This window comes from Diospyros lotus, chromosome 3 (assembly GCF_014633365.1).
Source record: "Diospyros lotus cultivar Yz01 chromosome 3, ASM1463336v1, whole genome shotgun sequence".
NCBI classification, from domain to species: Eukaryota; Viridiplantae; Streptophyta; class Magnoliopsida; order Ericales; family Ebenaceae; genus Diospyros; species Diospyros lotus.
This window is the reverse complement of record NC_068340.1, coordinates 24,872,084-24,888,247: the sequence shown is the minus strand read 5'-3', so window position 1 is coordinate 24,888,247 and position 16,164 is coordinate 24,872,084. Positions and strand designations below refer to the sequence as shown.

General features: G+C 37.5%; 2 protein-coding genes across 2 annotated transcripts; both read right to left on the bottom strand.

The window, feature by feature from the left end:
* Positions 1–221: 221 nt before the first annotated feature.
* On the bottom strand, positions 222–9,787 carry LOC127798202 (elongator complex protein 2). Its single transcript, XM_052331589.1, has 10 exons — positions 9,436–9,787; positions 9,256–9,343; positions 9,038–9,123; positions 8,435–8,588; positions 6,388–6,548; positions 5,622–6,287; positions 4,620–4,941; positions 3,195–3,412; positions 1,706–1,883; positions 222–876 (listed from the first exon to the last, which is right to left on the bottom strand). Exons 1-10 carry the CDS (start codon positions 9,571–9,573, stop codon positions 377–379), a joined length of 2,511 nt encoding a protein of 836 aa, XP_052187549.1. The 5' UTR covers positions 9,574–9,787; the 3' UTR covers positions 222–376.
* Positions 9,788–11,720: 1,933 nt separating this feature from the next.
* Positions 11,721–14,712, bottom strand: LOC127798471 (receptor protein kinase-like protein ZAR1). Its single transcript, XM_052332052.1, has 3 exons — positions 14,499–14,712; positions 12,954–14,398; positions 11,721–12,802 (listed from the first exon to the last, which is right to left on the bottom strand). The coding sequence occupies exons 1-3, from the start codon at positions 14,690–14,692 to the stop codon at positions 12,129–12,131; spliced, it is 2,313 nt and encodes a 770-aa protein (XP_052188012.1). The 5' UTR covers positions 14,693–14,712; the 3' UTR covers positions 11,721–12,128.
* Positions 14,713–16,164: the final 1,452 nt, after the last annotated feature.

The window sequence follows — 16,164 nt, the reverse complement described above, 5'->3', positions numbered from 1 at the left end:
CTAATATTCAAAGTAACATTAAATGTTTTATACATCACAAGTGATATGATTATTAAAGCAGTTAATATAATCCAAAGTTATATGACTCTTGACACGCAAATAAATGAAATGATATCTTAATTAAGAAAATTCACCAATTTCATAAAATGATGGTTAAACATGGTCACTTGGACCTATTAAGATGGTAATGGAACAACCAAACAAAACAAAAGCCCCACAGATAGGAAGAAATATAATACTTGGCCGTGGGTAACTCAACTGTTTAACATGGCGACAAAATTACTCGAATTCGATCAACTCAAGCCCGGTCGAAAGGGGCATAGAAATTTCTCATTCAACTGATTACAAGTACATAATTAGGGTCTCCACTGATAATCTAATCAAATCTCACCTCAAACACTCTCACAGAGTTGTCAGCTCCACAAGAAGCAAGCTGCATGCTCCCAGAGGCTGTGCTCTGCACCCGGTTTCTCCAAGCTAGCCGGTGAACTGTTGAAACATGGCACATGAATGGATCCAACCGGACGAGAAGAGCGGCGGTTGAAGGCCCCGTCGCCGCTAGGCTGCCGTCTTCTGTTCGGACAACAGAAAGACTCCACAATTCAATGAGTCCATTTTCCAGTCCAACTGCAAGACATCCAGCGTTGCTCGAAAGATCAAGGCCGAGCCAGGATATGGCTGTGACGCTATTGTGGAACTGCGGCAGAGTCATGAGCTGTTTTACCGAAGAGCTCTTCTCCACGGCCCAGATCTTCACAGTCTTGTCCCTTGAACAGGTGGCAAATTCATGTCCAAATGGGTTCCAGGAACATGCCCATATTATTCTTTTGTGGGCCTCCTGCCGTGCTAGAAGCTGGTAACTGATTTTGTCGGCACCTACATTACAGCAGCATGTCAAATAAGCAGTTATGATCGGATATGTATTATGCAGCCCAAATCACTTAAAGACCAGTAAAGAGTATTAAGATAATCCCATTAAATTAACTAACAGCTATATTTTCTTCTCGCCGCAGAATTCTCCATGGCTGCATATGTTTGCAGAGAAAACAAAAAGTAGGGATAATTGTTTCAATACACCCTTCAATTTCGTAGAGAACAGAAAACAGGAAAGGCCTACCACAGTATTAGACAAAAGAACCTGAAAAGAATACCTCAATTCATTGAATAGAAAATAGCTACAGAAAGCCTTTAAATACACCATGCCCTGTTCCGCTCTAACTTAGCAAAAACACCAATAACAAAACCACTGCTACTAGCCGTACTAACCAGACTAATGCCAACTGTACTAACTGTACAAAAATACAAAAAATACCAATACATTTGTTACACAGTTTGTTTATAGAAGTCAGATACACTGATAGTGGCAGTGCATGACTTTATTCACCAGAAAGCAATCATCGGGGTAATAATATGCTCAACACGTGTACATTATGTTTGTCCCACTTTGTCCACCCTTACCCTAAACTTTTGAATGCTATCAACTAAACTGCAGAAAGCATACATTTGAATGCTTGTTTTTCTTCTCTTCATCCTAGGTGACCTACCTTACATAATATTTTAGCTGTCACTTGTATAAAGAGACCACTTATCGGTACTGAAATGAGATTTATTTGGATGTGCTGTACTGAAATAACCAGTCTACTACAAAAATCAGAAGCCTTAAGAAAGGGAGCATTATCTTGGAATTAGTTAATATCTCTAATACCTGTTTGTTTGATGGAGAAAACAGAGAAGTGGCGATCCCTTGACACTGCCAAAAGAAAATTGTCATCATGAGAGAATTCCATTTGTGTCACTGTTAAACTATGAGACTGCAAGCGACCAATTGCCTTCCACGAACCCACTTGCCATAGCCATATTTCTGCAACCGAAACAGATTGGGCCTACAAGACATACTGCTTATGAGCAGAAATATACACCAAATGATACAGTTCCTATTAAAATATTGATAAAATAGAAGATCAATTATTTTTACTAATGTCATCAGAGACAAGTACTTATGTAACTTAGACCACAATGCCAAAGTCATCTCATATTAACTCTATAGCTATTTAGCTACTAGTAGTTAAATATTTCTGCTTTATGAGGGTTGATTATGTTATTGGCACCCCACAACTAAATAAGTTCTTTAGTTGACATATGGGCCAGTAAAGTTTACACAGAAAGGACAAATACTAGATAGTCATAGGATTGTGTCAATTTGTATTACACTGAGAAAACATAAGACATGGATATTACGCCTACCCCCTTAATAATACACCCAATTACATAAATACCTATTAATATGCCCTGTCAAGCAGGTGCATATATGTCATGTTACAAATGACGTTTTCTTTCTCCCCCTAAAATTTTGGTAAATAAATTTGCAAGCTGATATTCAGACTTCTCATAAGTAGTGTGATAAACACTTTGTAAAACCTCCCATTAAACGTCAACCAATTTCAATGTGCATAGTCCTTTCAATAAACACAAGATGGGGCCTGGTTATCACACATTAATTCTATGGATTATACATTTATAAGAATATGTTTTAACCATATCAACTCACATGTATTGGCTCTATACTCAGATTCAGCACTAAACTGGGCTACCATCATATATCTCTTACTCTTCCATGATTACTAAGTTTAGATACAATAATCTGTAACAGATCTTCTGTAGAACAAGATCCACATCTTTATATCCCAGAATTCATGTATAACCATGACCTTGATATAATAAACAGCACACAAATGCACACTTAAGCTATCTCAAAATACAAATGCATCCCAGAAAATTGCACAAGAAAGCCTTAATCACATTAAGTGGGATCCACTACATGAATTTTAGCTCGCCAATCATCTTTATTTAACTATATCTTTTATAAGGCAAATATATCTTATGTTATATCTAAGAGTTTCCCACCAAGTTTCTTATTTTTAAGAAAATTTAAGTCATGAAAGATTGATGATAGTAGCCTACTGGGTAACATGACAGGTAATTTTTCAGGCTTAAAAAGCAAAGGCATCTGGTTCAGATCAATCCATAAAAGCAAAGGACTCACGTGAATCTTCTACCAAACAACACCACCAGTAAAAGATCTCAGGCAATGGTAATGCTAATGGGGAGAAAAAAACAAGGGAAAGAAAAGAAACCATGGTGGTGTCATCATATCAACATTCCTGGTAATATAACCACAATATGAGATGTGATACCTTACATGATGAAGCAACAAGCTCCCCTTTATGATCACAACATAGTGAAAACAGCTCATTCCCATGACCGTAAAGCTTGTGTGACTCAGGCCATAATGTATGCCATGCCAGTTGTTCTTCAATGGGAGGTTCAGTTAATTCAACAGGAACTGCATCTGGTATAGTTTCGAGGGTATCAACACCTTCATTACTATTTCTCACTGTAGGCTCATGTGCAGCTGCATAAGAAAAATGCTCCAAGTAAATGATTTGTGTTTATCCCAGTCACACATACCTAAACCCACACATATAAACAGGAAGTACAGGAGCTTCCCCACTAAATGCATTAACAGAGAACGCCGGATACTAGAATATAACATTTGACCACTGATGTTAGAAACCTAGCAAAGAAACAAAGAAAACAAAACAACGGAAGAGATCCCTTTACAGTTTTACCACAAACTTCAAACCTCAAATTGAAATTATCAGTATCCCCATGAAGTATGACATAGGTGCAGTCAAGAAAGCTAACAGACAGAAGTTCTCATAAAAGACATGAAGAAACTAAAAGGAACAGGGGATATAAATCTTTAGTTCAGCAAAGCTAAAATCAAAATCATTTGATACAGAAGCAGGATAGTGATAATTTGGTAAAGCTAAAATCTTTAGTTTGATTTTTCTTGACAATGAAAGATTAAGGAAACTAAAAGCAACCTACAGAATATAATGACAACGTTACAGCCTAAATAAAATTGCACTTGTGCCTTCTAACAAGTTTTTCAAATTTAATGTGTTGGGCCCCAGCAGGGTTTGTGGCCATGGGGGAAAGTGGAGAGGGGAGAGGGGAGAGGGAGAGGTGGGAGTTGTGTTCTACGCTCTGAAAAACTGGAGGTAGTAATGCACCTACAGACCAAATCTGTTAGCAACTGGGGCTCACCTCTTTGAGCAGTAATCAAGCATTTTTCAATATCATATCTGCCTTGTTGTTGCAGATTTTAATCATATTAAACTATAGAACAGCACACCATGCCTTATATTCACTCTAGATGGGTTTAGCTACATGGATTTTAGCTTATCAATAATCTCTTTAAGCCTAGTATAATTCATGTAATGACTCTCCTGTGTAAGGGTTTTCCAGAGTTTTCCTTGGTCTTCTTTTTCCTCCTTTGTTATCAACTTCTTCCATTCTATTAGAAGTGTCAAGTGCGTTATGCTGCCTGCCATGGACGGCCCATCACTATGAGAAGGGGGTCATACTGAGACAAGGTTCCTGGGCACATGGTATTGCCCAGCATGGCCCATGGTGACAAGGAAAACAAAAACAAAGGGTAGTCAGGAAATGCCAGATTTACATAGTTAGGAAATAAATATATATTTTGTTCTCCCTTGATATAAAGAATGGTGCACTTTGACACATGAATTACTCTTTTGGGGGGGGAGCTATACCTTGAACATAAATAGGTTTCTGTGACAGCCCAAGAGCAGACATATTTGCACCTAAAATCTGAACATCAGCTTGCATGTCTTCAGGAAATGTAGATTTGTGTAAAGCAGCATGATTCAATGTCTTTAAAAAAGATAGAGGTGCTTCAAATACTCTTGCAACTTTCTCCTCAGCCCCACTAACAAAACGGTGGTTACCCTTTCCTTGAATGATTGCCACACAGTTGATATCATGCCCATGAACTTGAGGGCGAGCAATTTCATGCCAAGTGTCCAGAGTTTCCAAATGAGGTTCACTAAGCCATGGAGCAAATATCCTTGTAGTCTGTAAATTTCAAGAGACTGTGAAGCAGAGAATTGGGAGTACAGAGAAATTAAATAGAAGAACCACCTTGAGATGGTACTGTTTGCAAGAAAGAGTTGTGTGTTGATTATGGTACAAATGATTTAATACTTATCAGGTGTGATTAGTGGTGCATACAAATATAAGCAACTTGAAGTTTCAATCCTACATAGCTATAGTGTGATTAGTGCATACAAAATATAAGCAACTTGAAGTTTCAATCCTATATAGCTATAGTTCAAAAAAGAATGTACTCTACAAGAGGTTTAACATATATCCACACTCAAAGTTGATAGAAAATTAATATGACCTGCTGCTATTGAATAGAAGATTACATTTTTCTTTTGATAAGTATGAAACATAAATTTTACAATAGAAAGGGTTGGAATGAAGCAACTAATCAGTGAGATAAGGGGGCTTCCAAAAAAAAGCAGGAATTTGAATTGACTGATTGAGCTGTAAATCATATCAGATAAAGTTTTCAACACTTCCTAGAAAAAAACTTACAAGGTCATCCAGAAAGCAAAAATTAACAAAGGAATTCAACATAACCAAGAAAAATAATCTGTGAAATTTCTATTTGCTACAATACACTCTGGAGAGGACAAGACCAACGAAAGCATGCAGCTTGAACATAAAGGAAAACGAGAATAATTCAATACCTGATCATGACTGACTGAAAGCAAATATTCACCAGACTTGGCCCATGCAATATCTGCCACTGCTGCAATGTGCCCAGACGGAACTTTTTGTGGCTGCCAATTGTCTGCATCAACACCAACATTTCTCCAGAGATGGAAAGATCCACCATAACCATGAGCTAGAATAGCATCTCCACTTGAGCTCCAGTGTCCACCATAAAACCCTAAAGCACAATGACTTAACTCTCCAACTGTAACCACATTCATCCAGATACCAGTGGTTCTCTCTGGTTGCCAGATCATCATTGTCTTGTCCATGGATGCAGATAAAATGCTTTGCCGTTGATGACACTCAACTCCTTCGGCTGAAACTAAAGGAGGTTGCCATTCCACCGAGTACACCCAATCCTCATGTCCAATGAGGAGAGACTCTAATGATATCTGGTAGGAAAATGAACCCACAACAAATATAGGACCTTCGATATAAGAAGTCAAGCTTATATCTTCTCTCCTTCTAGAATTAGCAAGAGAATTGTGTGGAGTTATCTTCCAGATGCGTATGCTTCTGTCTTGAGATGAACTTACTAACAAAAGATTACTCATTTCACCATTTGTGCATACAGGTAATGAGAAATCCAAACTTCTTATCCAATCATTATGCCCTTTTAACTCACAAGCGCGAACAAACTATATGCATAAACAAATGAAAGAAACATGCTTTTTTTGAGCAACGGTAAGTATCAGATGCAACATATATAAGATAAAGGAAAAGGCTGTTATCACATACTTTTCCTGTCCTCTCACCACAAAAAAGATGGATCTTGTTATCCAAACCCCCCATTGCTAGGAGAAAATGCCCAGTAGTTCCAGGCAATTCTGCTATAGAAAGTGTAACCATAGGCTTTGGACCAACAGAAAGGGTGTCTAGACATGACAAATTGCAGTCACCTACAGAAACCACAAACAGTGGTTAGTTGCCACTAAAGTGAAACACATGCTATTAATCATATCATATGAGATGATAGCAGGAAAAGTATGATAAAAATACCTGGGAAAGACGCAGTGAGGATATGCAATGCAAAAATACATAACATGAAATTATGAAGGAAAATTAAAATTCTTTTTCAGAAAACTGAAAATTTATATCAACAAACATAACATTGTGAATGGCCACCTTTAACCATAAATTACCATAAAACTAAAAATGGCCCAGAAAAGGGAAAAAGAAAAATAAGAGGTCAATCTCTTTCAGTCAAGGTGGAAAAAACATACAAATTTCGCTACCATCATTGAAAATAAGAATACACAAAAAATACCCCATAGTTCTGATAATGTGAGGATACACAGGATATGTGAACAATGAAAGTGCCCTTTTCAACGTATACACAGGATACAAAACGTATGACAGTATTAGAACAATGAAAGTGCCCTTTTCAAGTAATCTTCGACATTAAAAAATTCTGAAGGACTGAGGAGACAGCTATGGTTAAGAGGAGCCAGTGTCATCTCAACCTCACATGCATTTTTAGATGCATATTCCCACTTCACAACTGCACAAACTAACAAGGAACTCTACATATTGAAATTCTTCATGAGACAGATAACATAGATTTGATTTTCATAAACTTTGCAAAACAGTCATAATTGTATTTCAACAAACAAATGAATATACAAAAAGTAATGTAAACAATACTCCCAGGAGCCAAAAGTAGATAAACCAGAAACAATAACAAGCAGAGATAGAGGAAGCTCACAAAATACTGAACACAAGAAGAGAGAGAGTCTCAATTCTATCCATATAAATTATCAAGTACTCAATTTCGACTCAGCAAATATTAATTCTCTTTTGCTTTGACAAGTAAGAAGCAAAATTAACATGGAGATATCTGATGCCTAATATGTTCCTTCAGCTCCACAGAGACCTGCCCTTCATACATACACCCATCACATATTAACTGACATGCAATGACACTCAATTTGTCATTTGAGTAGAATGTGAACAATTGTTGCACCTGGGTGTAAAAAAGAGAAGGATGTTCACTTACCTAATGAAAAGACATCCATAGTCACATACTTTACCAGTATCAAATCAAAACCAAAATTCCAACTCAAAATAAATAAAAAATGTAACATTAGAAACCATCTCATAAGCAACCAGTGAAATATACGGAACTTACAGGAAATGTTCACAAAATAGAGAGATTATTTACCAGTACCAAATCAAAACCAAAATACCAACTCAAAATAAATCAAAAGTGTAACATTAGAAACCTTCTCATAACTAACAGTGAAATATACAGGAATTACAGGAAATGTTCACAAAATAGAGAGACCATTTGCCTTAAATACAGAGATCATGGTAAGTAAAAAGTAAGACTAACTCATTTTCCAAATCCACATACAATGCAGTATACAAAGCAAATGGTCCTGATATTTAGCCGATGCTCTGTATCAAAAGGAGATTATTTTGCCACTTTTAGCTAATTCTAAAGCACCATTGGACATGGTGCAATTAATGTGACACCAAAATGCCTGCACATTCCTTGGCACATTTGACCAAAATGACTAGGATCTCCAATATGTATAACCAAATGTAAAATGTATATCCCTGGCCATTAACATGCTACTGTCCTCTGACCCATTTAGAGAATAAGAGAACTCTGAGCATAAATGAACTCAATGAGTATTGGGCATCAAACAATAATCTGAGACAGTAAATGCAGCAGTTAAGATAAAGCACCAACAAGCAATACAGATATAAGGAGCAATAGCAGTTAGTCTCAAGCTGGAATAATGATTAAATTGTTAAAACAGTTCAAACCTATGTCACTCACCGCCAGATGAAGATGGAAGGGCCAATTCCCATACATAAACTGAACTGTCGGAAGAAGTAGACGCAAACACTGCATCAGTTTCAGAAATCATAAATCCAGCAATGCATGTGACACCCTTCTTGTGTGATTGCGGTACTTGTAACACATACCTCCACTGTGAAAGAACCATGCTAAATTTCAGTAAGTATATGTGACAGGACAGGACAGACATTCTACATCATGTTATTCATTCCAAAACTTTCAAATAATTGATACATGAGAGAAAAATCTAAGAAAGCCCTTTCAAAAGTTGCCAGCATTGGTATTTAGAGGGGTGGCATCCTAAACAGCGAGGAGGCCGTGCCAGGACAAAATAGCAAGTCAACAATGTGACCAGACCAATTAAGCTCATAAGCATCAATAACAAGTTCATTAGTGCTCTATGAACATAACTAAAGGCAAATAAATAAAGATCAACAGCAGTTTAGTCATTGCGCTCAAATGGCGGCATTTGTTAACATCCGAGCTCATCGGTAAAAGTAAAACTGGATAGCTACATTGCCCTATTTTAAAACTGAACCAAAAAAATTACACTGATTCCCATGAATGGAGGAGAAAATGCACCTGTTTGTCTAGAAGAGATAACTCCCACAAAATAATGACACCCTCAGCATCACCAGAGAGTAAGAAATGCCGCTCCAAGTGTTTTGCTGTGAGCAGAAAGCAACATACATCAGTCAGAAGAAAAAATTATTAGCATAAACATAGAAGTTCGCTAGTGCTTTAGCTACAACTACCATTAAAATTAATTCAAGCTTAATCTTGAAGAGAGTAGAAGATACCCTTAAATGCGAACTTAGCAGATGGAAGCCAATAGGTGCAAGTCACGGAGGCCTTGTGACCCGGAATCGTGGTAAGAATTTGCGCAGTCTGCGGGAAAGTGTTAACACGAACCGATTGACTAAAACCGCAAAATATTGAATAGAAGGGAGAGATTCAGTGGGGTTGAAGATAACAACAACCTCGGGGCAGAAGATGGCAACGGCGTTTTGGGCACCGAAGGCGACTAAACCGCAAGCCCCCCACGAGACGTTGTTCACTATTCGGTTGCACCCTGCTCCGATGAAAACCCTCCCCACCTCTGGGCCGCCGTTGGACATCCCGTGTGTGTGTATAAAAGTGAACAAGTGTTGAATGGATGGTTAAGCTGTTCGAAGTTGGAACGGTGGTTTAGAAGAGGTTTCAGGCGAGGAAGCGGCAGAACAGGACGAAGCTGGTAAGCGCAAGATGCTAGATAGTGGTGGCGACGGGCCACGGCCCGTTACTTGCTGGAGGCCTGTAAACGGACCATGCCCAGACCCGAACACGATCCCTTTAGCTGGCATTCACACGTAAATATGATGCCGCAGCTGTTGAAACTGGATTTGCATTCACACGTAAATATTTGTGTTTACTTTTACTAAATTTAATCTTAATTGATATTTATTTTAGGTAATTTTTGTGTTAACTTTCATTCTCAAATTTAAAAAGTAATTTAATTTTAAACACCACTTGCTTCATTTTCTAAGTAGGGTTAATTACATAAAAAAAAAATATATATTTTTTAATTTCATCACGAACTTCACTTTTTATTAATAAAATGTTCAATTTTAGAAAAATCTTTCGCAACCGGGCAACCGGTCATCCTCGAGAATGACCAATTGCCACATGGACATGAAATAGAAAGAATAAATAAAAATAATTATTCACGTTCAGGTAATACAATTTGTTTCTGTTTTTTCATTTGAGTAGAGTTAAAAATTTACCTTAAATTTCATTGGTATAATCACTAAATAAAAATCAAATAAATCACTAGAATTACTGTTAGGGGGAAAGCAAATACATTTTGGGGGAGAGGTATGGATACAAATCAATTGAAAATATTTGACATTTATTACATAAGATTTAATGTCAAGGGACTTTATGCTCCCAAGAGATTCTCCTACATTTGCATATAAACTCTAGTTTATCAATAATACCCAAGAAAATTATTTTAAATTATTAATTAACCATCAGAGATAGCGTAAAACTAATAATTTATTATCTAATAAATATTTCTATTCTAATACTCTATCAAAGAATTTTCAGTATTTATCAAATATCTTCTTATCTAACGGAAGGGTATTGAATCAAATGACTGAGATATTAATGAGTCTAAATATTCAACAATTTACTTAATATTCAATCAGAAAACAAATTTTAAAGTGAGGTATGATGCAAATTATTGTTATAATATTTTTAAAAAATGACTAATATTCTAACATAATCAAGAAATATGCAAATTACTAATTTACCCTTGACTAAGAAATACTCTACGTTATTTTATGCAAATTTCCTATCATTGTTAAAATGTTTTTATGTTTTATGTGTGTTTTCCTTTTACCAAAATTATTCTCATCTCTTAGATAAAATTTAGTTTTTTTTTTTTTTCAAACCAACCCTCAATGTCAAAATCAAATTTAAGGCCATCTTAGTGAATAAATTAGAAATATGTTAAATTATTATTCAAACTTGTACTAGTAAGGAAAAAAATAATGATATTGTTGGTGTGAGAGTGAAATTTTCTCTTTGTCCCCTTGCTTCTCAAAGAGGGACTTTGGCTTTCTCACTACTTTTGAGTCTATTAATATGTTCGATAACTATATTCGTGTTATGTTTATTATAAAAAATATATATATAATTATAATTCAAAAAATTTTAAAAACTAAAAAAATAACAAATCAGCTCAAGGTCATTTCGCCCCGTAACTCTTAAAAAACAAGTGCTAATCTTACATTTTACTAAAACCTAGCTCAAGGTCGCTCCCCCCCCCCCCCAAGAAACAAGTGCTAATCTTACATTTTACTAAAACATCAATGCAATTGTAATAAATTCTCTTCTTAAACTCGTAAATCATGTGACAACAACTAAAAGCCTAGAGAAGATCACTTTCATTTGGTTTGCTGACAAAATATCACAAAATAAGCAATTAAAGATTGATTGCTTATCCTCAAGATTTTTAATTCTAAACTTTTTTTGGTTAGCAAGAATACATTATCAGATATCCTGTTTTAAGATCCTGTATTTAATTATATATTCTAGTTGGTTAATGTAAGGATAGACACATGATAATATGAAAAATGACCAAAATACCCTTGTTACAAAGCCCTACTTCATGTGTCGATCAGCTTTTATACTTGGCGGTAAAAGTCATTTTATGTACCTATCTTCCCCGCTAGACAATGAATCTCGAGCCCCCCTCCCCCTGGATTAAGTTATCCCTCGTCTATGAGATTCGAACTCTCATTCCATTTATCATTTCACGTGCAAGCAAACGGTACAAGCAGGATCCAGGACTACTAGAAAAGGGGCTCAGAATGGTACAAAGGTCCCCCCACAAAAATGTGTTCACATGCTCAACAGTTAAATCCCTCACTCCGTTGTTTATTTCCTAGCTAACAGGGCTAAGCTCAGGCATGGAAACAACAAATAAACAATCACCTCACCGTACTAAGAAACAGGATAAAGAGGAAGACATCTTCCTGTTTATGTCCATGCACCCAATTCACAAGAAAAACAAATTAGCAAATAGCAGCCTTCATCTAACATTCTACTTCCAGCTCATTCGGCTCTTGATCAATTCAAGCAAAACTTTTTGGTTAGCAATGAATGAACCTTTGTGCAGCCGGTTGTCGTTTCAATCACTGGGCACTACCAGTCTCTCGAGAGCATCAACGACATGCCTCATCGTGGGCCTTCTTTCGGGGCTATTCTGCACGCATGCCATCGCGATCTTTAGAACTGTAATAATCATCTCCTGCTCCTTGTCTACTTCTTCAGCTAAGTACGGGTCCAAGACATCTGAAAGAGGCTTTTTTTCTTCAATACAAAGCTGAATCCAGTGAACGAGATCAATTTCTGAGGTGTCTACTTGAACCACTGGCATTCTTCCTGTAATCATTTCCAGCAAGATCACTCCATATGAGTAGACATCCCATTTCTGCGACGGCTTCACCACTTTCAGCACCTCGGGAGCTTGATAATAGGAACCCGAGTTTGCTGGAGAACTGGCTGCCACAAACTCGGGTGTGGCACTACTTTGCTGCCCCAGATGTGGTTTCTCAGAGGTCATTCGAGCAGAGTGCTGGGTTGAGGATCCTCCAGCTATATTAGCAAGGCGGCCAAGTCCAAAGTCAGAGATTTTAGGTTCCAGGCTGTCTCCAAGTAGTATATTACTCGGCTTGAGGTCTCCATGGACGTACTTTTTCGGACTGTACTCGTGCAGATAAACCAAACCTTTTGCCGTTCCTTTCATTATTTTCAACCTAACATACCATGGTAACGGCGAAAATGATACCACTTCAGACTTCCCTGTCAACATTACAAAGGCCCAAAATAAATGAGCCAAAGTATCAAAATTATAGTTAAAGATAAGCAATAGATCATCAATAGTACTTGATTAATAGTAACAAAAAGCAAAATGTTTGTACAAGTCTACAAGAAGAGGATTGGCGAGGCTTACCGTGAATTGCAGTCGCAAGGTTTCCATTAGGCATGTAATCATAGACGAGCAGCTTCTCATCAACAGACCAGTAATAGGCTCTAAGAGTTACGATATTGGGATGCCTTACCTTCCCAATCGCTTCCACTTCAGTCTGAAATTCTTTAAACCGCTGAGAGCCACCCGCTCCTAACCTTCTCACTGCCAAGGTAAGCCCATCTTCAAGCACAACTTTGTAAATGATCCCGATACCACTCTTTCCTAGCACAAATGCTGATGCTTTCAGGAGTTCGTCTAGATCAAAAGCCACTTGTGCATCCAGTGGTACAAGATCATACTGCTCCACATTCTCTGATAAAGTTTCAGATTCATCCCTTGTAAAGCACAAACACTCTTTCCTCCTTTTTCGTCCCTTCTCAAATCCATGACCATTTTCATCCCTTGTTCTGCGGCGAGAACAAACACTCAAATAGCAATAGGAGAACAGCAGCCCAATTAGGCAAATTCCAACCACATCGCCAACAATAATTGCTCTCACAGCACTTTTGGTAAGCCCTCCTCCACCCCTGCTCTTTCCACTGCTATCACTACTATTTTGTGGCGGATAATTACTTGGCAAGAAAGGGTACGAGGAAGGAGGGCTCAAACCCGAGGCGTCAGATAAACACGGATTTTTCAAGGGAGGGCCACAAAGGCCCTGGTTTCCAATAAAAGCAGTTGGTCCTCTGTTCATAAGAGCACCATTTTGTGGTATCGAACCGCTTAAATTGTTGTAAGTGAGATCAATATAGACCTTCTCAGGAAGGTTACCAAGGCTAGGTGGGATTGAACCACTATACAGATTGTGAGAAAAATCAACAGTTCCGTGAAGATTAGACAAATTTCCTATGTCATCAGGAATTGGGCCACTGAATTTATTGAATGAAAGGTCCAGTTTCTCAAGGGAAATCAAGTTTGTTCCAAACCCATCAGGTAGAGAACCAATGAAATTGTTGTGACTGAGATCAAGGGTTGTCAATCTTTTGCACTGAGTCAATGATGTGGTTAATGACCCATTGAAGAAATTTTGTGACAAATCCAGGGTTTGAAGATACTTAAGCTTCCCAATCTCAGATGGGATGGGCCCAGAAAAGGAATTTCCATAAAGGACTAAGCTCTGAAGCCCCTGAGCCTCAAAGAGCTCAGAAGGTAAGCTTCCAAAGAACTTATTGTTCCTTAGATTCACATGCCTGAGCTCAGGGAGAGACCCAAGAGAAGAAGGGAGAAATCCATGGAGATTCTTCATTGGAATGGTGATGGAAACAACTTTTTGTTCTTTGCATGTGACCCCATTCCAAGAACAAGGGTTTTCATCAGAATAGTTCCAGTTGTTGAGTGACCCTTCTGGGTCTTCTTTGATTGACTGCTTGAATGAGAGAAGAGCAATGCCTTCACTATTCAAAGAAGCCACTAATACTTGGGAGTTGCTAATGACAAGAACGAACAATAACTGAGCAAACATCTCCCAAAATACTAGGAGAAATGGAAACTGTTTGGGAATACAAAGATGGGTTTCAAAGGGCTTACCTCTCTTCACCAGAGAACACCACAAAAAGAGCTGCAGACAAAGCTAACAGAAGCAATGGCGATGTGCAAAAGAGAACTGCAAAGTTTGTTTTAGCCACTGCCAGAGCAGGAGCTTGGGTAAATAGATGCCAATGACTGGAAAAAGGAAAAGGACAGGGAAGAAAAGAAAGCTTGGTTTGGTGAGAGAAATACATTAGTATCAGTAGTATATCATTTCTTTGGTTCCCTGGCAGGATCTAGCGGTTCCCATCAAAAGGCAGTAAAAGTTCATTATTCTTGGTGGTCCGGATTAAGTCTGCTTTACTTGCAATAGATTTCATTAACACAATACTTTCATAATGGGTATGTTTGACCGTTATGATCACATCACATGCCACTTTTGTCCCCTCAATTTGTGACCCGTGAGATGTTCCAGTGGACTAAATTATTTTTATAATTTTACCTTTTAAAAATTATATTAATTTCCTTTTCCTTAAATCCACGTCGACCAGTTAACGAAACTCCATGAAATTTGACAAACAGCCCCAAACTTTGCTGTTATCTCCTTGCCTCCAAGTTCAAAGGTGGTCTAGCAGAGTACTATATACACGTACCATATCTTTATCACTCACTCTTTTCCCTTGTCGTTTGTGTATATGTCAAGGCACTAAAGCAGCGAGCGTGACAATACAATATTATACATCAAACAAGTACAGACCACAAAGCCATCTCCCTGTCTCTACTATCTTTTCCAGAAAATATTTTGCGTTAGCATGTTTACATCAATTATACATTACAATGAATGTATTTATGAAAATTTATTCTTATTATAAGCACCTTCCAGTCTTTTGCAACCTTTTAGTCATAAGTGCAGTGTTGCTATTAAGGCTTTCTTTCACTGTCTTATCTTGGTATTACACAATAAAATTATTTATCAAGAAGAGGGACCCGCATGAAAAGAAATAATGAGGTACGAGAAATAAAAATTGAAAAAAGGGTAACAAATACAAACTGACTTATTATTTTCTTAATATTATATCAACAAAATAACATAATATTATAATAAATATATCTTATAAAAATAATACGTAGAGTGCCATCTATAACAATCTTACTTGTACATGAAATACCAAGATTAAGAGGCCAAATTGTACTTTATTTGGTACTCTAATGAGAAAGCACGTTTATAATATATAATCATATGATTGCTCACAAATTTTGTAAATAATAATATATATATATATTATTAGTTATTCTTCTCGTTAGACCAAGGAACTTGGAAATAAGAAGCCAAAGCAGGGAAGACTAAGACTTTTTGACTTTGTTAGGTTCTTAGCTGGAATAAACCTCCGTTCATCACGGAGAAGATGCAGGAGAAGCTGATTCTAATGCTCTAAAGGACATTGTAAACACGTCTCTACTGTCAACTACTGTCGACGACCCATCGCTAGAGTTGCCCATTGTTGGTGACTCTAGGGTCACCGTTGCAAGGCTCCGGGGCTGCCTTGTCCACCGTGGCAAACAATAACAAGGCTCCTAGATTAATGGGGGAGACTCATCGCGAACGACTTGTTGGGTATCACCAATGACTTGAGAGAAGATCGGAGGAGTCGCCGGCGACTCTTCTAGTTGTAAGTTATGATAATCTAAACACACTCAAGATTGATAGTTAACTCTAAAGATACCT

Excerpts from the sequence above, each read along its gene's own strand:
- LOC127798202 (XM_052331589.1), bottom strand. The coding sequence starts at position 9,573 with ATGTCCAACGGCGGCCCAGAGGTGGGGAGGGTTTTCATCGGAGCAGGG. Across the intron at positions 9,124-9,255 it reads TGCTAAGTTCGCATTTAAGG|CAAAACACTTGGAGCGGCAT; the intron begins GTATCTTCTACT and ends TTCTGCTCACAG. Across the intron at positions 8,589-9,037 it reads TATCTCTTCTAGACAAACAG|TGGAGGTATGTGTTACAAGT; the intron begins GTGCATTTTCTC and ends GTTCTTTCACAG.
- LOC127798471 (XM_052332052.1), bottom strand. The coding sequence starts at position 14,692 with ATGTATTTCTCTCACCAAACCAAGCTTTCTTTTCTTCCCTGTCCTTTT. Across the intron at positions 14,399-14,498 it reads GTGTTCTCTGGTGAAGAGAG|CAACTCCCAAGTATTAGTGG; the intron begins GTAAGCCCTTTG and ends TCTTGTCATTAG. Across the intron at positions 12,803-12,953 it reads CCTTGCGACTGCAATTCACG|GGAAGTCTGAAGTGGTATCA; the intron begins GTAAGCCTCGCC and ends TAATGTTGACAG.